The sequence below is a fragment of the Fundulus heteroclitus genome, chromosome 13 (assembly GCF_011125445.2).
Source record: "Fundulus heteroclitus isolate FHET01 chromosome 13, MU-UCD_Fhet_4.1, whole genome shotgun sequence".
Classification (NCBI taxonomy): Eukaryota; Metazoa; Chordata; class Actinopteri; order Cyprinodontiformes; family Fundulidae; genus Fundulus; species Fundulus heteroclitus.
In genome coordinates, this window is record NC_046373.1 from 31,220,250 (window position 1) to 31,244,561 (window position 24,312).

At 41.8% G+C, this 24,312-nt stretch overlaps 1 protein-coding gene across 1 annotated transcript in view; it reads right to left on the reverse strand.

Moving 5' to 3' along the window:
* Positions 1 to 14,029: 14,029 nt before the first annotated feature.
* foxo6b (forkhead box O6 b) overlaps positions 14,030 to 24,312 on the reverse strand; it is a 68,403-nt gene continuing 58,120 nt past the window's right edge. The window contains exon 2 of the mRNA XM_012857856.3: positions 14,030 to 18,222. Coding sequence (XP_012713310.3) covers positions 16,501 to 18,222 — 1,722 coding nt within the window. The 3' untranslated portion in view covers positions 14,030 to 16,500. The remainder of the gene's footprint in view (positions 18,223 to 24,312) is intronic.

Below are 24,312 nucleotides of genomic sequence, written 5' to 3' on the forward strand. Positions count from 1 at the left end.
CAGGGTAAAGAACATGGGAGGATCGCAACTGGATGTGCTTAATTCTTTACAATTCCTAGAGCAAAAGACAGTGTTGTCAGCTGGTCTGTGCCTCAGTATGCCATAAATAATACAAGAAGGCTCGCCAGTCTAATAGACAATTGCAACATACAAGCAAAAACTGCTTAATTGTTTCATTAGATGCAGAGGCTTTTGATGAAGTTAATTGAAAATCCCCATTTGTTACACTACATTAATTTGGATTTGGTGATGATTTGTTGCTCTTTCTAGAAATTGTTAACTCTACTCATACAGAGACAATAACCCTAATGAATAAGTTCAGAAAAATTTCAGTTCTGAACAAATCAAAAACCCTTCCTATCGCTTAATACATATTGGAATTATTAGGTACCTGGACATCAATATCTCTAACAGGCTGAATGAGCTGACAAAATTAAATTATATCACATTACTCACATAAATATAACCCCTCCAGGTGGCACAGAAAGTGTATAAGAGTCATATGTACAGCATGAATCTTCAGTACATTTATGTGTTCAGACCAATCCTTTCACCACCAGCGACTGTGAACCGCTCTGTCCTGCCACACAGCAACCCAACCTGTGGGGCCAGCATCAATTCTGACCACCCTGCAGTACACAACTAACCTCATGGGAGTAAGCCTCTGGACAATTAAGTCCTGTCTCTCCATGGAGTTAGGGCAGAATGACACAGCCTTGTCACCAAAATCTTGCAACACCTGTGCAGCCTGGTGTCCAGGCGAAAGGTGTTAAGTCACCTCTAAAGGGAGCACAAGGACAGCAATCCCAAAGGCACAATGTAGGTGACTGATGTCAGTTTGCATAGCAGCTGTTCCGTCGCAACAGGCACATGAAAATAGGCATTCTTCGGATATATTGACGTGAACCGAACCCCTCACCCCCCTTGCAATAGCCTGAAAAACATCTGATGTTGTCAGCATGTGAAAGGGCAGTACCTTCAGGTACTGATTGAGTCCCCTCAGATCCAAAACAATATGAAACCTGACTGTGTTCTTTGGTACGACAAAGTACATTGAATAGTAGCCCCCAGGTTGCCATGGAGGATGCACTGCCTCAATTGCACCCTTTGGCAGGAGGGTGGAAAGCTCTTGGTCAAGTGCTTGGACTTTCACCTGGTGTGAACCAAGTGCGAGAAGTGAGGGTGCTGTTTGAACTGGAGTCTGTAACCAATAGTCAAAGTCGCACCCACCAATGGGTCCACTGCATGAGCGGCCAAGTAACTGAGCTGCTGATGAGAAAATATCCGACAACTGTCCAGGCGACATCACCTTCTTTCCTGGGCAATGACCAGAGGCTGCAGAACTTGGTCTGACTAGCAGGGTGGTGGGCTGACTAACAAAAGTCCCTGCCGGCTCTCTGCTTTATATCCTGAGTATAAAAATCTATCAAAACACCAGGGTGATGACCAAACACTGGGGCCAGCAGATGGATGCCTTAAATGTTGAGAAAGGGGATGTGGTATACCTGCTGAGGCCTGAAAGCTGCTGTCTAGTCTGTTCTGCCTTAACGGCCCATTCCAGCACCACTCAGGCAGTCCCATGCAGAAAAACATGGCGGATGAGCAACAGCTCCATTTGGACGAGGTTTGTAAATATAGACATCTTTATCATTCGGCCCATAAAGATCAACAAATTGTTAACAATTCCTGGACAGAAATCGCTGTCATGCTTGGAAGAAAGTAAGAGGCTATAAAATGATGGAAACAGCTGTTTTCTACTTCTATGTGTAGTGTCGTGTAGTATGCTTGGCGTAGGATCACAACTTCCTGAACTTCCTGTTTGCGGTAAGGCATATCGTGTAACTTCCTGTTGTCACGGTGTGAATTTGTGGTGTGAATTTGCGGTCTGTTGCTCCAGACTCTCTCGCTCTTATCTTTAATCTCTTTGCTGTAACCTCTGTTTCTAACACATAAGCACTTTTAAAACATTCTCTGTTGCTGCACATTGTGCTTGGGAACTCCTCGTGTTTCACACGGTTAGCTTTGTGTCGTGGTAAAAGGGCGCTAGCCTAGCTTTAGCCTAGCCTAGCTGTAGCTCCATAATGGCTTCCTCCCTTGCTCTCTCCTCCGCTTCTCCGTCTCTGTCTACGTCTCCCCCTATCTCCTGCTCTCTGTGTCAAATGTTTAGCTATTCCTCTGCCTCCTCCTGATAATGGTACTTGTAATAAATGTAGTATTTTTGTAGCTTTGGAGGCGAGGGTGTCAGAATTGGAGACCCGGCTCCATGCTGTTGAAAAACCAGCTGATAGCCGCCCCTTTGCTGGCACGGAGCCACATAGACCTAGCGTTACTTCACTTAGTGGTCTTCCAGAAGCAGCACCCGTGCAGGCATAAAGCAACGGTAACCAGGCTGGCTGGGTGACGGTTCGTAGGAAGCATAGCTCTAGATTCCAGCCCCCAGGCCATCACCAGCCCGTCTATGTTTCTAACAAATTTTCCCCACTCAGCGACACACCCGCTGAGAAGTCGACCCTTGTGATTGGGAGCTCAATAGTCAGAAACGTGGCACTAGAGACACCAGGGACCATAGTTAAATGCCTGCCAGGGGCCAGAACGGGCGAAATAGAATCTTACTTGAAACTGCTGGCTAAGGATAAGCGTAAATACAGTAAGATTGTTGTTCACGCTGGCGGTAATGTCACCCGGTTTCGCCGATCGGAGATCACTAAAGTTGGTGTTGCTTCGGTGTGTGAGATGGCTAAAACAATATCGGACTCTGTAATTTTCTCTGGTCCCCTGCCTGATCTGACCAGTGATGACATGTTTAGCCGCATGTCATCATTCAACCGCTGGTTGTCTAGGTGGTGTCCTGAAAACGACGTGGGCTACATTGATAACTGGCAAACTTTCTGTGGGAAAACCTGGTCTGATCCGGAGAGACGGCATCCATCCCACTTTGAATGGTGCAGCTCTTCTTTCTAGGAATCTTGCTGGATTTATTAGTTCTCCTAAATGCTGACAACCCAGGGTCCAGACCAGGAAGCAGAGTCGTAGTTTAACACACCTCCGTGCAACTGGATTGTATTGTTTTGTGTATATAAAACCCATTCTTTTTGTAATAAATCACAATTTTTATTACACTCATGTCTCTGGACACATTTTTATGTTGCCGCCTCCGAACCCCTAGACCTTGGGGGCGTAACATTTAATAGGGGGCTCGTCCGGGAGCAATGAAAATTGTCAGGGAGGCGATGAAAATCGTCCGGGAGCGAAGAAAATCGTCCGGGAGCTCTATTAAGAGGATCCCTGTGTCCAGAGTCAGGAGAGAAAGTTTTGGTTTGCTCACATAGGTAAACCATGTCAGTTTCCTTTGGTCTGGAGTGCTTTTTGGCCGCCCCCTCTCTTGAGTTTATTGATAGGTGCTGCAAGTGTCAATTGCTGCAAAATGTGGAGCACTTTAAGCTGCAGGTCCCAAAACAGGTCGGTGACCTGAAGGCTCTGATAACGGATGGGTTGGTGGAAAGTGGTGTGATTAAAGAGCTTGATCTGCCTGGGGCAGCAGCAGCTTCAGTAGCTCCGTTTCTATGAGGCAAGTCTGCATGAATTTATCCATCCCTTTTTCTTTAAGGGGAATAAATGAGGGTAAACTTGCAGTTTCTCGCATCGCCACCTGTGCAATGCATCCTGCAGGTTTATCTCCAATGTTCACTCTTGTAACTGCATAATCTCAAACTCTCTCATCCTCAGAATCACGCCAATTTTTTTTTCCCCTCATTTGACTTCACACCCCCCACTCGATCTTTCCATGAAACACTGGGAAGATCGCAGTTCCGGTGCCTTTGGGTACATCTGGAGTCTTATTCCTCTGTGGTTTGACTTTCTGTTTGTTCCTCCACATGTATTAAGACGATGAGCCTCCTAACATCCCTGTGAAGAATGGTGGTGTTAATTTTATCCTTCTTTGGTGGATGCACTGATCTTTGCTTGACATGTTTTGTTATAGGAGTGCAACAACTTGGGACAACCTGGACATTTACGTCCCTCACAACACCCTTCTTGTCGGGATTAGCACTTAGAACTTTGCCCAGCATAAACTGTCCTCTAAGTGCATTTTGATCACACAACTAGACAATGTCCCCAACAGCAACATTCCTGTGGGAAGTGTGCCATTTACTCCTCACAAAAAGGTTGGGACCAGCCAGCTGCCTCCAACTCTTCCAGAACTTAGTAACCTCATTTTGCATAGCTCCAAGTCGTTTGAATGAATAGCTGGAAAAATCAAACATTTTCACATCACTACTCTGAGATGCCCGTCCGAGCAAAAGACTGTTAGGTGTGATGTACTGAATACAATCCTCTCGACTCTGTATTCTGGCATCGATTGGGCGCTCATTTGCAAGATTGGCAGCGTTATATAGAGTTGTGTGAAATTCACTGAACGTTAGTGCAAATTCTTGACCAAGACTCTGGAAAGCTCTTTTCACAATTCCAACAGCAGCTTCAGCAGCTCCGTTTCTATGAGGCGAGTCTGCGGGAAGGGTCTTCCACACCCACTCAGTCCCGTTCTTTGCAGCAGTTTCTTCCAAACTTGATATATTTTGGGTACCCAGATACCTATACATCTCGTCCAAAACTGGTTTTGCTCCAATAAAATTGGTGCCTGCATCAGACCAGATTTTCTGTGGATGACCTCGGATTGCAGTAAATCTCTGATAAGCCATCAGGAAGCTTTCGGTGGAAAGCGAGCTTGCCAATTCGGTGTGAATTGCTCTACTGGCCATACAACAAAAGACGACTCCCCAGACCTTAATTGTCACCCTTTTTTTTCATGTCATCTCTGACATGATAAGGCCCGAAGAGATCGACTGAGGTGAACTTAAAAGGAGGAGCAGGCTCAGCCCTCTCAGGTGGCAAATCGCCCATCACCTGCTGACATTTCAGAGCCCGAGCTCTCCTGCAGACCATACAGCTGTCAACAATCTTTTGGGCTATCCTCCTTCCTTTTACAACCCAGGCTTTTTTCCTCATCCTTAGTAGGGTTCCAGCAACTCCATCATGTGCAGCATTATGAGCTTCTCGGCCCAACAGTGTTGACACCCAGGCATCATGGGGTATGATGGGAACTGCAGCTCTGTCCTCTCTAAAGATCTGTACTCTGCCGCCACAGACTAATAATCCAGACTTTTCCTCTTGATAAACCACCAACCTATCTATGGTTGTTCTGGGAAAGTTGGCACTCATCTGAGCAGCAAGAAAAATGTCCCTGAGAGCATCTTCTCGTTCTCTCACAGAAATTACCCCTGTTGAGCAGACTGCCTCCCACTTTGGTTTAACTGCAGCTTGATTTTTTCTAATGAATCTCTTTGCCGCTCTCCAAACCCAGGCAACTGTCTTGACCAGTCGTGTTAAACTACTAAAGCGACAAACATCCACCAGGTTCTGTATGGACACAGATGGCCGCTGCTTCTTTGCCAAGGCCTCCGTTTGATTTTGAGGTAATTCTTGTTTGAGCTCTGATTCCTTTATCCCAGTCCTTGTGGTTACAGCAATGAATGCCTTCTTTTGCAACTTGGTGATGCTTCCTTTTGCATCGATAGCAAGTTGTTTAGATGATTTAATTGGCCACTTTTCAACTGGAGATTTTAGAAATGCTGGGCCTTGTTGCCACTTAGAGTCAATACCAAGATCTTGAGGGCTGGCTCCTCGGGTAATGATGTCAGCAATGTTTTGATTCCCAGGAATCCACCACCAATCTTGGATTCTTGTGTTGCTCTGGATCTATCCAATCCTATTTGCAAAGAATGATTGAAAACCATAGCTTTCTCTTTGAACTGCTCCAAGAACTGTTTGGCTATCAATGAGGTGATACCACTTCTCAACTTTGATTTGGCTGTGCATTTCAAAGTACTTTTTTAAACGTGATGCAAACACAGCTCCACACATCTCTGCTTTAACAGCCTCACCTTTTTGTTCCAATGGAGTAAGCTTAGCTTTGGATTCCACCAGTCTAATGATTGGATCTTGAGCTGAACCCCACCTCAGATACAACACGGCTCCATAAGAATATTCACTTCCATCTGAAAACGTAATTGCTAAAGGGTCACTGCTGTTATGCAAGGGAGTTAATGCTCTGCTAAACTGGATCTTACTAAGCTGAGCGTACTCTTCAAAGAGCTTGATTGCATCTTCTCTAAGGTCACTGGAGAGTGCTAAATCCCAAGTGTCTTTGACCTGGTTACTCACATTCTTTGCTTCTTGGAAAGCTTTCCGCACTAGGATTGCCCCTTTCTGTTTTGCAGGAGTTACCAAGCCAACTGGATCGTATAGACCAGACACCTGACTGAGAAGCTCTCGCCTTGTCAAAGGGTTTGGTGTTTGACTTCTGATTTGGTCCAACTGAAGGTCTTGCCCAAGTCGCATCTTCTTTTTCCTCTTTGAAAAATTCATGCTGACCATGACATGAAGTTTGTCCTCCTCCACAATGTACCCCAGGCCGAGTGCTTTATTGTCCTCATCCTGCATTTGGTTTGGTAGAACCATGGTCTTTACCTTCACTTCATCCTGCTTGTTGTTCCTCCCACTTTGCCCAGAAAACACCCATGGTTTGAGTTTGAAACCTCCAGCTTTGAGAATGCGCTCCACATTTTCTGTGATTTCCTTTAACCTGACTGGGTCATTGTGGGACGTTAGAATGTCATCAACGTAGCTGTTATTCTGAAGGACTTCCCCCTCTTCTTTAAGGTGAATAAATGAAGGTAAACTTGCAGTTTCTCGCATCGCCACCTGTGCAATGCATCCTGCAGGTTTATCTCCAATGTTCACTCTTGTAACTGCACAATCTCAAACTCTCTCATCCTCAGAATCACGCCAAATAAATCTGTGCAGGTGAACTTCTCTTTCTTCCAGCCAAACAGAGTTATACATTTTCTTTATATCTCCTAATGCAGCCTTCAGCAGCTCCGTTTCTATGAGGCGAGTCTGCATGAATTTATCCATCCCTTTTTCAAGTGGGGAAGCTGCACAGATTAAAAAAGAACTTGACAATGGGATTTAAGTGACATGTCTTGGTCCAAAATAACACCAAGATTTTTTACTTTATTACCAGAGGCTAAGTTAATGCCATCCAGATTAAGTGATTGATTAAAAAGTTTATTTTTTGAGGACTCTGGTCCAAAGATTACAAGTTCTGTCTTGTCAGAATTTAAATGCAGGAAATTTAAAGTTATCCAAGATTTGATGTCATCAAGACATGACTGTAGTCGAAGTAATTGGATTCACCCTTTTAACAGCGTCCGAAAAGTTGCTGATTGTATATCGACTCTGAGTATTTTTACTTCCTTCAAGTATGGGTGAGTGCATTGGCAATCAAAAAAATATATGTTTTTGTATTTATTTACAAAGCCTATATATATATTAAATGACAAATCGGCTTCTTGTTCGGTGAAAAACCAGTAGCATCCAATATTTAAATAAAACAGTCAAATTTATTGGGAATATTTTAAAAAGATTTTTTACTTTGTAGTCACCGATCTCTCGTTACCTATTTTACTTTGACAAATCGCATTTTGTTAGCGTTCTTTTTCCTGTTTTATACGATTGCAATTGTGGAGCTTGACCTCGCTGGAGTCCAAAAGATCGGAACATAGCGGAAAATTGGACCTGTTCCGTATTTTGACAGTGAACAACGGAGAGCGTGTGTCTGCTGACGTTCGGAGAAGTCATGGAGAATGTGGAACCATTCTCAATAAATAAAATAACAACGTGGTTTCTCTGACGGATGGACGTGCACGTTGGATGGAGCAGTCACAGAAGATTTGGAATTTGGGGGTTACTTTGAAGATGTATTATGAAACCTAAAGCCTCAAAAGCCCTCTCAGTAATTTCCATGGCAGACAATGTACAGCAGTTTGTGCAGACATTATACAAAGTAAACATATAAGTCTGGAGCCTTTATCAGTTCACAAAATTCCACATTCTGTGAAATATAGGACTGTCTTTGAACTAGTGCAGGAACATGGGAGATTAGCGAGGAAAAGTGCATTAATACACCATGGTTGTAAATATATACATGGAGAGAAAGAGGCAGAGGGAGAGGAAGTGCAGGTTTTTAAGTTGCTGTCACCCAGCTGTCACTGTGTCTGTCAGAACAAATCCATCAAGCCTGAGACATGTCAGGCTTCCCATTTGCATGAAGTACAGCAGGGGCCGTCTTATTATGCATTCTGTCTCAGACTAACTTACCTCTCCCTTGCAAACTAGCTAACTAGAATATTTTAAAGAACGGAATAAGCTGGAGATGATGGAGAGCTGTTTCCAGGTCTGTCAGTGTGTGTGCCTGTGCGTGGGGGTTGTGTGTGTTTGTGTGTGTGTGTGTGTGTGTGTGTGTGTGTTTGCTGCCAGGTGCTGACATCTTCTAGCTAGGTAACTATGGAGGATTCTTTTGCTGTCTCTGCTGGCTCACACTCCAAACAGGAACAGAGGCAGGGAGCAAAAAGACACAAGGCACAATCACGTGTGTGTGTGTGTGTGTGTGTGTGTGTGTGTGTGTGTGTGTGTGTGTGTGTGTGTGTGTGTGTGTGTGTGTGTGTGTGTGTGTTCTTGCAGCTGAGTGAGAGCCTTTTTGTGCATTTTACAAGCAAAGCGAGAACTTTGATTTAAAGCGATAACTTTTTTTTCTTTGTTGGTCATAGAAAGGGTTGAAGATGGTTGGTAGTCAATGGAGGTCAAGACATGGTCCACCGTAACTATTTGAAACAAGGATTTGTGTGTGTGTCCCTGTGTGCGTGTGTGTTCACACGCGTACTGCACAGTATGGTGGTGCAGATGCAGATGCATATGCCTTCATTCCCCCAGTGAGGAGGCCTCCACTGGGACAGGCACAGCTGTGGCACGGTATCTGGTTGCTAACGAGCCTTGTAACACAAGCGATAGACTGGAAACACACACAAAAAATAGGAGCACTCACACAAACGTGCTTACACAAATAAAAACACCTAATGAAATATGTTGATATAAATCCCTATAAGTTAACTAAATAGTGTTATCTGTTAGTGTTAAAGTATTTCTAATGGTCATTTTGATATGCATGAAGTCTTTTCAAAGCAACCAAAAGTTCACTTTCCTTCCCATACTTTTAAAATGTCTTTATTTATATTATTATTATTATTATTTCGTTTATACTTTACATTTTACAAATTACACATTACCATTATGTTAGGAAGAATGATGAAATGTCTAAAATGTGGAAATAAAGCTTATTTGCTGTTTCTGACAAATCAGAGGAATCAGAAGAAACCCACTCAGGTTTTTTAAGTGATTAGTTTAATATAAACAAGGTGGTCACAACAACAGGATTTCAAGCATGTCCACTCTTGGTCCAGCTGGTAGGTTAAGTCTAAATAACTGTCCATCAGCAATCAAGGGAACCAGGTGTTGCTCACTTTCCTGAGTGGACGGCAGAGTTCACTTTGGTGAGAGAGCTCCTGGGAATGGTCAGACTGAATGCTTAAGGTTTTGTTTGAAAGTTCCATTCACTTTTCTGTATATAGCTAGCTTTCTGGTAGGACAAAGGAGAGCCTGCACGGACTGTGGACGTGCAGACACAAATTACTACCACATATGGAAGTGGCACAAATCAGATTTTGGGGGGGAGGGTGAAAAGATCGGAATTGGGCCGTTCACACTGACATGAAAAAAATGTATATGGGTTGTATTTGTGCAAAAAGATCAGATTTGGGCCGCATTTCCCTCATTGTGAACATAGCTTATGTCGCTCCGGAATATAAATCGCATCTAGGGTCGTGCAGAGACCACTAGGTGCTCAAAGCAAAAAAGGGTACATTTGACTGGATTTTTGTGCTGACTATTAGTACAAAATTCGCATAACTTTTACAGTTTAATGTACCATGATGTATTACAAAATAGTTAACAGAGTTATACAATAGATTCAAATCTAAGAAAAAAATGATAGAACACAACACCATGCATATGTTTATTCAATATTTTATTAAAATCAAATGCTTGGATTTAGGTACTTACAGTTTCAATTCTATACAGAAAACCCCTATTATTATCTTTAGCTGTCACCTTATCCATTTCGTATTAAATATTACTGTATATTCTTTTGATGGTAGCAAGGAGTTGGATGTTTGTACCTGTAATACCTTATTGGTTGGTTTTGCTGTTCTTTGTGGTATAGAAGCAGACTCAGAGGATGTTGTATTGCTCTCCCCCTTTCCTCTCCATTTTTATCTTTTCTCCCTTTTAGCATTTTGTCTCATCTGTTTCTCTCATTTTTTCCTCTTCCCATTTCTGTGTCCATTGAACATGAAATAGTCCCAGCATTAAATAAAGAAGGCCGGTTCAGAAAAGCACAGTTGGATCAACTTCAACATGAAACTGCAAACAAAACAAAAAGCGACACGTTACCCTTGTGTTACCTGTCAACACGACAAAACATGAAACCAAACGGACCCCGGAACTTTGGGTTAAACCTCTTCTATCTGTGTGTGTGTGTGTTCATGTGTTTTTAGTAGATATATACATTTGTTCTTTCCCTCTTCTTTTCTTCCCAGTATAGTGTCTTCTTTCCTGTCTCATCCTCCCTGTCAACTGCAGCTCTGTGTTTTTCCTTAATTCTAACTCTTGTCTCTCTGTGCTCCCTGTGTTGTCAACTGTATCTTGTCTTTTCCAATATCAACTTCTAAGCTAACATTACGACATTGAGAGCAACATAAAGCTCTCATGCATCAGCAAAGTTGTAAACCGCTCGGACAGCATACATGTAAGCTAGCACTAGCTGTTATTAGCTTCACAGACAGCCCAAGGGCCCAGACCGCGTCGCAGTCTGGGCCCTTCGAGTCTATAAGGGAATTTTTTAAATTAATTAGTGGTACAAGAGCATATAGTTTTCATAAGCCTAGATAGCCCTTGTGTGGCTATAAATGGTTATGTTTATTCCTTGGTTCATGTTGGTCAAAATTAATTACCATTTAAAATTTATATATAAGTCACAGGATTGGCCAAACTATAAAATAATTTGCAATTTATAATCCAGAAAATACACTAATATAGAAATATTGCATCAATACATAAATCTGTTTTCTTATAAGAGTGGGACATTGTTTAAAAGGGGGCAAATCTTTTCAGCATTCAGTGCAATCAAAAATATTTCTGCAAACAGGTTTGGTTTTAGAATAGCATGAAAACTGCTTTGGAAAATCTCTCTTGAAATCCTGTTCACATGAACAAAAGTTTACCTTTTTCATTTTTACTTCTGGAGGGACATTAACTCCTACTTTTATGTTTCAATGTATTTTAAAATAATTGTGTTGTTTAACCACAAGTGTACAGAAACACACACCTGATACAGTCATCATTTACTTAAAACCAGTCTGGGGAAACTCTGTGAAAAACTAAGTCAACCATGTGTCATGGTTGAGTTTTGGGTTGGCTTTGTTTTTCTGTTATTTTCATTTTTTCATCTCTTTTGGGTTAGGTTTGACTCTATTTATTGTTAGTTTTCAGTCATCAGTTATTTTCTGTCTATTTTCACTTCACCTCCTCAGCAGTCAGTCACACCTGATAATCATTTACTTGTTAATTAGCCAGACCCTTGTTTCACCTGTTAGTGCTCTATTTAAACCTCCCTCTGTCTTCAGTTCAGCACTGGGCCGTCTTCTGTGATCCACCTCTTCATGCCAGTCCATGGTTTGCCTTGGAAGATTTGTTTTGCTCTCTTGTTTAAGGTTAGTCCTGCCAGTCTCTCTAAAAACTCTGTACTCTGCTGTTTGTTCCTGGAGAAGCTCTGCTCTGTGTCTTGGTGTTTCCAGAGAACTGCTAACCTGAGTAGCCGCCCTGGAGATACTCTGATCTGTGCCTGGTGTTGCTACAGGGTCTGCTAGACGAGCAGCAGTGAGCTTTCCTGGCCACCCGGTTATTATGGACTCTCGCTCCGGGCCGTCAGCCCCTGCCATCACCTACACCTCCGATCCGCTGTAACCCTGATCCTCCAGACTTCATCACCCACCATCCAGCAACCTTTCATAATAAAATTCATAAAACTTTTAGTCCCGTGTGGTCGTCCTGAGTACATCGGTAAACAAACATGACACCCTGTGATTTAATAGGTTGCAAAACCACCTTTAGCAGCAATAAGTCTCAGTCAACATTTTCTGGTTTCTTTATCAATGACTCCATTGTTTGAGGAGGACTTTTGGTCAGCTCTTCTTTCTTGCGTAGTGTCAGTTTATCAAGAGTTCAGATAATTTGTGTTTATTTGATTAAACTATATATTCTGCACAGCGCACTTGTGGTCCCACTGCAGCTTTTCAATCAATCTGTGCTCAGAGTGAGGCATTCCAACACCCTGATTATTTTTATCTTATAAAACTGTCAGTTTTAGAATTGTTGCTGTGTTTGGGATCATTGAGCTGTTTTCAGATGGCCTCACATTTGTCTCCACTTTATACTTTTGTATAAAGACGTAGCATGATAAACTAAGTGACTGTGAGGTCCCCAGATGCTCTGGCTGCAAAACAATCCCAAAGGATCAGCCTTTCACAACAGTGCTTGACTGTTGACATTGTTTTAGGTGGTTCAGACATAACTCTGCAAGACTATGTTGTACTGTAGTATTTTTTTTTTCTTTTTTTTGTACAGAGTAAAAAGTGTTTGTTCTTTCATCCTTGCAAAGAAATAATTTTATTTGTGTTGTCTGAAATTTGTACACTCAGTTCTGATATGCAGATATTTTGTTATGTTGTCTTTGTTTGCATTTATATAGTTTCACTGTTTGACCTCAGAGTCAATCTCGCTGGGACATCCACTCCTGAGAAGATTCTGTTTGTGAACAGTCTTTCTCACTGTAGAATTATGAATCATTTTAGTGGCTTATGATACTTCCCAGGTTAATGGACAGTGCCCAAATTCCTGCCTCATAGATGTGGACAGGCTTGAGGAGCATCAGTTAATGATTTACACAAAGGTGACAATGAGAGCTAATGAAGAAAAAACTAACTGAAAGCTTTATTACTGTGGATGCAAATAAGTAATAACAGGTGTGTAAAGGCATTTAAGTGTTCCCATGATTACCAAAGGACTTATTTGTTTTAAAGAAGATGGCTAGGTTTATTCATGATGAACCAAAGATCTACTATCTGCACTATAAGCAGTTAGTCACAATAGCAAATGTCAACTCTATTTAAATCGGCATTTTATGTTGATATGTAAGGCAACAAGCTACCAGAGATTCCCTCTCTTTATTAAAGTTTGGTGGGTTTAATACAAATTTTTGGATTCATTGTAACACTCCAAAAACCATTATAGTAAAAAGAAAATTACGGATCTAAAGGTTTTTTTTTTATAGATCAAAGAGTTTAATAAATCAAATCTGATCTTTGCCAAGTTTTGAAATTATTTATATCTAACTCTGAGTGTACAAAAAACACTTTTCTGAAACATTTTACCTAAAAAAGGGAAGCCCAAATGGAAAAGAAGAGTATAAAATCTTATGTACAGCTCTGTTGGCTATGAAAATATTTAAAAGGAAAAGAAGCAGCCAGATGATGCTTTTTAAATCCTATGTTATACAGCATACAAAGAGAGGAGCTGTGATGAGCTTACTGAAGTGGTTCACTGGTGATTCACCTAGCAGGGTCTTTTATTTAGTACAACTCAGTCCACTTTGATGGCATGTTTACTGCTAAAGTGATACCAAGATACTAAGTCAAAGTTCAGTTTAAGTTTGATTTGCATACACTTTTTTTACAATCCTGTTCTAAAAAAAGATTTCTATCCAAATTAACATTCACTATCCAATATATGGACATTTTAAACTTGGCTTTTATTTGTTAAACAGGGAGTCCATTTAACTACCTTAGCTTTTCTCTGCACTGAAGATTTCTTCACTTTTTTACAATCCTACTGAGACATGACAACTCTTTTCTACAGCTTAGAGGTTTATTACTGATAATAATGCCCCAGAACTTCTCTTCAGGAAATTCAGACTTACCCTTGAATGATGTCTGTGTAAATAACTGAGACACAAAAGAAATTTGTTTTCTTTTTTTGTTTGTTTTATTTGACGGTCACCAGATGAGCAGATACACCATTTTAGAAAAAAAAAATTGGAATTGCAAAAAAACAAAACAAAAAAATTAGAATACAGTTCTGTAAATATAGATTATGTACAGGATGAAATGCATTTTTGTCAACAAGAAGACAAAGCAGGGAGGGGCCTTGTTTAGACCCAGCTCTTCAACCAATAAATATAAACTGTATTTATAATATATGCTGCACTCAGCCAAGCATCGTCAATACCAGGGCAGTGAACTTCTCAACAATTTTTCCTTAATCAGTTCTTGTACATCACTTCTACACACACACACACACACACACACACACACACACACACACACGTGCGCGCAGACACACACACACACACACACACACACACACACACACACACACACACACACACACACACACAAGAAACTTGACACACTAGTGCACACAGGCCAGAGAACAAATTACAGCAGGGGTACAACAATAGGCCATTTTAACACAAAAAAAGAAGCAGAAGTAAAGAAAAGTGTATGGAAATACTGGTCATTGTCCTTGATCAGGAGGGAGAAGTGAATGAGTGGTCAAAGCTCATTGGAGCTGGCTGAGTAGCACTTGACATTTGGCCTGATTGAAACAACCAATTTTACAGAAAGCTGCCGAGCTAGAAAACCTCTTAAAGTCAAACAGATCCGGTCTAATCTGTTCACTCTTTCCCTCCTGTTTTGTGTCTCTCTGTCTATGTACTTTTCCTCTCTCCCATGGTGTTTTTCTCTCTGCCCTCAGAAGGTCAGAAGCAAAAGGCTCCCACTGGCCCTCTTTCAAACTGCAAACAAAGTAAATTAAATGCACAAGAACGCTCCAATCCACGCCATCAGACAGACAACTGCACAATCACAGAACGAACACAGGAAAAGACAACAGCAACATAAAGCTTTTGCCAGGATAGGGCGGGAAAGACTGTAAGGAAGATGGTTGAAAGACTTGAAGGACGCTGTCAGCACACCACTTTCCAGACACTTTACCTTGCAGTGTGGCACTACTTCTTTAAAATCACCTTCCTTTTGCTAGGCAGGGGGAAGAATTATGACTTTGTACCAATGAGCGAATACATGCACTTGCATAAATCATCCATCTTGTTTGGCGGTTAATTACTCTTGCTTACCCTCTGAGTAACCTCGGGATGGGGTAGTGCGATAGGAGGAAGCCTGGGTACAGGAGATAGCACAAAATAGTAATCTGCAAATGCTGTTCATCAGCAAGGAATTCCCTGGACTAAAAATGGGCTTAAATCCGGGTGTCGATAAATTAGACAAGGTTGTAAGGTTCTGAGAACGAGCAGCTTCACCATCTTCCAGGCTTGGCTGGACATGCTTGCGAGGCTGTTCTAGGGTCAGTCAGTAAAGGTGCCAAGCTGAGAAGATCTGACTTTGACCAATCACATAGCTCCTCAGGATGTACAGCCAGCTCCGATCGTTTCTTATTTCATTATGGGAAGGCTACATAAATCTCTTTGCATTTCTCTTCCCCTATCATCTCCTCTCCATACACTCCCCACCTCCTCTAACATTACCCCATTCCAATTCCTCCCCCCATTTAGTGTCAAGTGACTTTTATCATCACTTTCACCAAAACACATCAAGCCCTTGTGTCCGGAGCTGAAGAGGGATGTGAGGATGTTGAAAAAACAGAAGAGCACATTACATTAGCAATCATGATGCATCAATTTGGCATTGCTTTGGAGATTAAAGAAATGACGTTGCATTTCAATTGAAAGATGCTGATGGTTGTCTGATGGATGACTGTCCTTCACTCCTGGGTGGAGTATGAGCCACTACTGTTCACCAGGGAGAGGACAAATCCATCTATTTTCACTCCCACCCACTAATGTCTTAGTCTTTAAAAAAATATATTAGTCTTATTCTTAAACCTCAAAGCCCTAACCCTCCACCCCTGCCCTTTACATTCCAATCGGTAAGGAAATCTATGTAGCTGTTGTTTGATCAGGTTCTTATGTCAGGAAAAACATATTTTTTGTGGGAGGATAAAACAGTTTAAGTGGATTGCATACATTAAAAATGAATATACAACATGACTTTATGGTATTTGAGTTAATGTGTCTGTTTGAAAAGATGGCTGTAAAGTGCTTGAGAGCCAAGGACAAACAGAATGATCAGAAGGAGAGAGAAAATAGAACTCAAGGGCATAAATGGGAGAGGGGCAGATTTTACCACTGGGCTCATTGGGGGCAAGTACAACATGAACAAGGAAAGCTTCATAAACGTAGTGAAAGAGGGAGAAAAAGTATACTGTGTAAGTTCAGAGAGTCCCCGGGAAATAGAATGACAATATGCCTAAAAAAAAAACAGAATCACAGCTAATCAGTACAAGGGTACAGCTGACCCAGAGCCCTGCCCGGTGGGTGACATTTGTGGTCTATTCAAACCCTCAGGTTTGAGTTCACCCAGGCACCCAGCCCTGGTGGCTATGTGCTGGTGGAGGACAAGGAAAAGCCCCTAAAGTCATGCCCATCCCCAGGCCCACCCCTTGCGAAAGAGAGCCATCAAAGTTGAAGTCAACATTATCTGTGTCCATAAAATCACTAAGCAGAATTGGGTCCACATCACAATCTAGAGTATTGGGGCCATTCTCCATTGCCAATTGGGCAGCCATTCTGTTGTGTGAGCTGTGCTGTTGTCCCTGATATCCAGCATTCCCTGCTTGATGACTGTGGTTGTTGTGGTAATAGGCTTGCCAGGATTCAGCCATGGCCTCATGGTGACTTCGGGGATAGGACTGGTGTCGGGGGTGAGGTGCAGATGCAAGGAGACAAGGGTCCTGAGGAACATCCATGATACCTGCAGGGTTTGGGGGAAGAGAAGGAGATGTCGGGAGGTGGGGGCCTTGCCCATAGTGGCTAGAGTTCTTGAGACTGTAGGGCTGAAGGATGTCAGTGCTCACACGAGGAGACAGAGCCTGATGGTGAGATCCACTATGCATAGGGTTATGGGGATTTTGGGGTGTCTGGTTTTGCAGGTGACTTTGACCAGAGTGAGGGTTGTGATCATGGCTGGAATTTACTTTGCTTCTGTGACCATGCTCGTGATTCTGACCATAGTCGTGGGCAGTGTGGGGCTTGTGACTGTGGCTGTAGTCAAGGCTGGTGTGGTTTTTATGACCCTGATTGTGGTTTTGATGGTGGGCTGTATTCTGGTCATGGACTGAGCCGTGGCCATTATGTAGACTGGGATTGTGCTCTTGGCTGTTATTATGGTTTTGATTGTGGCTGGGATTCTGATTGTGGTTGTGTGTGCTGTGAACACCATTCCCCTGTGTCAACAGTGTATGTGTTTCTCGTCCCTGACCCAGCACATTGTCTTTGTTGCAGTAAGGACCTCCTGTAAGCAGACTCTGCAGAGCTTTGTTCTCCGAATAACCCCTCATTGGGTTCTGAAAGCTAACTGGCTTGTTCTCCTGAATGGTCTCCATGGGAGTGCGGTGTTGCAACATGCATATGGAAGACTGTCCATATATTGGCCCACAGTAGGATCCCTCTGGTTTTGGTCCAGGCACAAAGGGATAACCATTGCATTTCATTTGCTGTTGCTGGGAGTAACCACTATCATCTAGGCTAATAGCTCCAGTCAGGTCAGTCAACTGAGGCAATTCCACATTGGGGCAGTGGCCCCCAGTACCCAAGGCTGGTGAGCGGGTGCTGGTAGGACTTGGGTATATTCGAGGGGAAGCTGAACAAGACAGTCCACCCTCTTCAGGTTCATCAGCTTCTGTTTCTGCAAGGATTGGCGAGAGGCAGCCACTAAGAGTGGAAGCAGAGGATGAAGTGCGTGAGTGCAGGTCCGTCCAAGTGTCATACTCTTCACCACTGATGCCGACACTTCCTTTCCCTGCTGGACTGCCATGCTCTGGGGAGGTCTGCAATGTTGGACCAGCTCCCTGAACTTGACCCCTTCCAAGTCCTACAGCTCCTGCTCTTTTTCGACTCATGCGACCTTTAGCCTTCAAGTAGCGTGTCCCGTTCTCTATAGATGATGCACGTCGTCTGGGTCCCTTACCCATCTTCCCCCCTTCCGGGTTCAGCATCCACCATGAACTCTTTCCCGTCCCTTCATTTTGCACTCGAATGAAGCGACTGTGCAATGACAGGTTGTGTCTGATAGAATTCTGCAACGAGAGAAAAAATGGAAAGATTGTGATACAGAGGAAAGGGGACAGAAGGAGTCACATAGAATTACCTTAAGTAATTTACAGATAAATAATATTTTTTTTTCAGAACACAAAGTCATTTAGATTATAGCTAAACTATCAATCCTTCATGACAAGTGAGACAAAAGATGGATAAAGAAAAACTAGGAGATCGTGGGGAGAGAAGAGAGGGCAGCAAGTGTGAAGGGCCAATCAATACCTCCCTTGACCAACCTCTCCTCTCTACACACGCTCACTGAGTCATAATATGGACATGGGTGCAGCGTCCACATCAAACTATCACCAAGGTTACAGAAATGAATCACATAAGGCAACCCAATCACAGACAGCCCATATCGATTGTGAGGCTTCCAAATATGAAAGCCCCAGATCCCTCCAGAGCTGAGGAGAGAGGGAGAAAAAGAGGGAGTTGAGATCTGGCAGGAGAGGTTGTGGACGAACAACAAAATTAAAAAAAGAAACTGTAACACAGAGGGTTGGAAGAAGAAGAAACATGGAAAGAAAATAGGGCGAGTGAAGGGCTCATTTAACCTCCTTTAAAATCATGGCACAATTAACATGATGCCATCCGCTGTAGTCAACTACAGCGGATGGCATTTTGATGAAGAAATCTTTCTGTGAGACCGGATGGAGGGGGTGGCTGTGGAGGAGCGTGTTGGGGGGAATAAAGAATAGGCATCTTCAAAATCATGTTTAAGAGACTGAATGATGGCTGCTATCCCAGGGTCTGCAGCGGTATTTCAAGGCAATGCCAGCCTGGAGCAAATTGATGAGATCTAAGCCTGCCTAAAGCAGAGCTTACTAGGCATACACATTATCTATGTTGGTCGAGCTAGTTTGAATGTTGCTTGTTCATCCAAATTTTTCCCACTTGTCATTATTCACATTGTCTTTGACTTTTTCCCATTGCCTCTCCTCCCTCCTGCTTTCCCAACTCATTTGCTTTTCCTTTCTCCTTTGGGTTGTTTTATCAACAGAAAACTTTTCAAACCCTCTCAACCGAGTGTGCAATCACACTTTTTCTTTTTCTTCTCTAGAGATATCTATCTATTCTGCCTTGTTTATTACCTGCACATAGCTCACAATCTCTGTCTGTTGATATCTTGAGCTATTCTCTATCTTCATTCACTCTCCGCCTCCTGTCCAATTTTCCTGCTCTCAGCCCCATTCATCTCCCTCTCGGTGTCCCAGCCTCTCTTGATCACAACATTGCTCATTCTCTCCCTCTCTCACCAGATCCATGCTGTCGTAAACCTCCATGCAGCTTCTACCTTCTTCTATCCTTTCACTCATTCATCCTTTCACTCTACAACAGAGCAAATATGGTAAAGAAACAGTAGGAGATGCAAATCTGTGATCAACCGGAGGAAGAAGGAAGGGGTTGGTGCAGGTTACACTGTACCAGTCAAATTTATTGACACCCTTGGTAAAAATGTTTCATTTTGTATTGCAGTATGATCTCAGAATGAAAATTTAGAAAAGTAAAACAGCTAATTTGAGTGCATTAATTCAGTGGAGGAAAAAGAAGCTATGTTACCATTTGTTTTATAAACAATATCACCAGGGGCCTATTTATTAGTATTGTTAATCCATTTAACATAAACGTGTGAAGTGTAGCATTTTAAATTTACAATTTACTTTTTTAAGTTAGTCAGAGTCCTTAGGAAATTGTAATTACCAACTTACTATTTTTCTCAGGAATAAATATGATGTGACACACTTTAACCCTTTAACCGGTGGCTACTAGACGCTTGTGCAGCGAGCAGCGCAGTAAGGGAGGTCATTTAAAGGAGCAATAAGCACAATTTAATTATCTTAGATAGCACTAAAAAATTGTGATGTGAAGAACTAAAGTATCTTTTACAGACATCTCTTACAGAACACTGAATTCAAACTCAACCCTTTCTTCAACCAACTTTTTACCAAAACTGCAAGTTTTTAAAAAAGAAAAAAAGAACGTGTGCTCTCTGAACTCTTTGGCGGGGGCGGGGCTTGGTTCCTGGGTCTGCATTGTGATTGGTTGGGAGGATGTAACGACTGTAATATTAACCTACATGGCTAGAATGCAAAAGGAAGGAAAACTGTTATTCTATTGAACTATTTGACCCTTTTTTTCTGTCATCGATATACGTCTATCAATCGATATATGTTTATACTGGAATTGTCATCCAGGCATATCACCTAGTGGTGAAATTTCACTTATTGCTCCTTTAAAGTCTAAGCCTCAGTGTTAGAGAACCATTGCTAAAAGTGGCTCCCATTAGACCCCTTTAAACTCCAAACTGGGTATTTGTTGTTGGTGCAAGAAAAAATCCTTTTCTGTTCTACCATTCAAATGACAAGATGTGGTTTTTCATCTCACACTTTAACTGTAACTTTGTGCTTTGGTCAGATGAAGCTATGATGGAGCTGTACAGCAACAAACACTAAAAGGTTTTTCATGTTCAATGTTGAGCACAATGCTGTGATGCTACTTATCTTCCAAAAGTCCCAAGAAACTTGTTAGAATACATAAAATAATTGACTCTTACCTACCAACAGTCAGGTGGAGAAGGAAGAGGAGGAGAAGGAAGAGGAAATTTTAAGACAAATCTGGTGGACTGTGTATGTAGATTGAAAATGGATCATGGCTGCTGTTTTTATTTAAAATAAAATTTTATTCACCAGATACTGGTAGAACATTACATAAATAATATAATACATACACACACATAACACTGGGACAATACCAGGGATTCTAGATTTTATATATTCACTTTACTTGACCCACACGATAACTACTTTCCTCATGGGCTATATCTATGAATATACAAATTCAATAGTCATCGCTATATACATGCGCCAGATACAGGGCTGTAGCCAGACTCTAAAAAATACTGAGGTCTACTACTCATTATCCTCCTGCACATCAGTTACAATAAAGACCAAGACTTATTTACAATCGAAGCATTTATTTATTTATATTTAAGGATCTTGAATGTATGCATGAAATGTATTTGTTTGTGTGTGTGTGTGTGTGTGTGTGTGTGTGTGTGTGTCCACGGGGCGCTACATCATCAGAACCAACAGGGGACTCAGGGCACAATCATGATGACTCACTGAGATGACATGAATGAGTTTTTGCAATGTGAACAATCCGCATTCATATATAAACACATTGAAAACACGATTTTAGCATACATTTAACCTTTTTATCAAATGCGAGTGAGATTTTTATTTTCTCATACATGTTGTTTCTGTCAGGCTCCTGTTCTCTGTCATGGTTTTCACAAACAACTCCTCTGTCATGTCTCTCATATCCTCTTGTTCTCTCATCTATTCTCTCCTCTTCCTCTCTATTGCTGTCCTCTTTTTCTCTCTCTCCTTTTTCTCTCTTTATGTCCTCTTCCACTCCCTCTTTCCACTGCTGTCTTCGTACCCCTGTACTCACACTCTCACCTGTCCTGACAAATGAAAAACATTGACTAAAGTTATCCACCTGCCTTATTTTGTCTTTATGTCTGATTTCATTCAGATATGACTCACTGAAATATTTTTTCTAAAAAAACAGAAATAAGTGAAACAGAAATTACCTAAAAAAAAGTGTGCTTTATTAGGTAATGCACATTTTACAGTGAAACTGTAATTCTGTATTGTATTGTTTGCAATCAAATTTAGCCTGGAAGTCATTGTAATAACTTAACACATCTATCCATGGTCAGTAAGTGAATGTGATAAAGTTTAGTCAGTTTTTGTTTGTTCTGAACAACACAGGGACATGGGTCTCAGCTTTTGTGTCCTGGTTGGAATGGATGGACAGCAGCCATCTATTTAATTTCTCTTTCCTTCACATCATTTCTGTCTTTTCATCACAATCTTTCCCTCAAAGCTGAACTTTGTTTGGTACAGACTTTTCATCATCTGGATAACGTAAACAAAGGATCCATGTTCATTTAGAAAACTGGTTAAAAAAACAAGTCAAATAAAAAAAAATAAAAAAAAATTAAATAAAAAAAAATAAAAACATGCAGACTTTATGTCTTAACTTAATTGGCTCTTGAAACAGAAAACTCATTAATCTGTCATAGCTGCTCACAAAAAACGTACCAACACATCAAACAACGTTGCCAGTGGGCTGTAACATTTCTAACTAAACTTGATAAACGGTGTCATAAAGGGTGAAGACGACAAGAGAACTGTTATCAGGGGTAGAACGGAATTGAACTAAAATATTTTCAGGAAGTTACGTCCATTAGGTTTCGCCGTCAACTGCGCTCTTCTTCTTCTTCAGGTCTTTATATTAGTGGTAGGGAACGCAAAGCTGCACTCTTCTTCATAGACTTTGAGTTAGGCTGCCTTACACTGTTGCAGCACCTCCTACATTATCCTGGTGGAGCCAGGATAATGTAGTAATTCTGTTGTTTTGATTATTTATCAATTATAAACACAGCAGAAAAATACTGAGGTCCGGACCTCGGTGTCCTCAGTGGTAGCAACGGCCATGGCCACTTATATCATCACGACTGCTTATTTTAACAGGAAAATTATCTAAAAGTTCAGGCCCAATCAATCAATCAATCAAATCAATCAAATCTGAGCAAATAATCTTGAGATCTCTCTCCATGTCCTCCGACCTGATGAAATATTAGGAGAGTTAGAAGAAGAGGACTAAGTGGGATCTCCTACTGGCACAGTTCAAAGCATTGCCAGCAGGTATAGCATGGAACCACATGGCTGCAAACTGGACAGGCAGCTAAAAGGCGGATTTCAATTTTTGCTGTAGAACCTTATATAAAGCACAGCATAGAGAACAGCAGGTAATAGCTATGTTGCCAAGTGTTTCCAGACGGAATTCAGCTCTAAATGGGTTTCATATCACTCTTGTATCCTCTCTACTACAATTTTCATTCATGTAGAAAAGCACCCATCCCCACTGCATGACTTCTACCAGGTAATTTCAACCCATCCTCCACTCAAATCACACAGCTCTGACTAGACCTTCTTCACAGATGTGGAAATTGGATTTTGAGATTTGCATTGCATGCTCTTTTTTTTCCCCTGCTACACTCCCTAAAACATTCGGTTGACAAAACTGCACATGCTCCATCCTCGTAGACCAAACACTCGGTGCCAGGGAGGAAGAGCAGACTTAATCAAAGCTGAATTGAACGATGTCAGCGTGTGAAAGAGGCCACCGGTGGAGGCGACCCACATCAGGTGATCTGAGAGTGGAGCCCTGACAGGCTCCTCCACAACGGACGGCTCTGGCTGGGTGTAGCCATGGCAACACAGTAAACCAAAGGAGGGAGAAATGAGGAAGAGGGGAGGTGATGTAGGGGAAGGGAAGAAATGGGTGGAGGGGGAGGAGGAGGAGGCAGCTGATGCTGTTTGATGCTGCAGGCAACTCCAAACAGCCTTTTATCTGAGTCTGTCAGATTCCTGCTTCCAATCCACCAGGGAGGCTCAATCACCAGCAGTCCCAACGCCTCACTACCTGTACCAAGCTGTGTGATTAGCTGCTGTGTGTGTGTGTGTGTGTGTGTGTGTGTGTGTGTGTGTGTGTGTGTGTGTGTGTGTGTGTGTGTGTGTGTGTGTGTGTGTGTGTAAGGTAGAGAGGATGGGAGATAGAGTTTCTACTAGACCAACAATTAAACCTCACACAGCAGACTGTTCCTCACCCCCTGCTGTTGTATTGAACAGTATATATACATGATTATAAATATGGCAGCTTATTCTCTTTGTTGGACACATTTAAAGTGAAAATTTTCATCGTTCAGAATGGCAAGGCCAAATACAAAATGCTAATCTTAAAACTATGTTGATTGATGCTGACTGTTTCATTCCCTGTCCTCATATGTGATAGCTTGAAAATTGATCACGGTGAATTGGTTTAAAGCGTGTAGTTTATTAGAATGAAACAAAGCAGAAATATAAAGATGAATATGGAGCTTGTATAACTGAATTAAAAGTTTCATTATTGAGTTGGCTAAAACAGGATGAAGCTTTAATGATTCCCTGTGCTTCTTCAATAAGTAATAAAGTTTCATATAATCATTGTTTTGTAACACA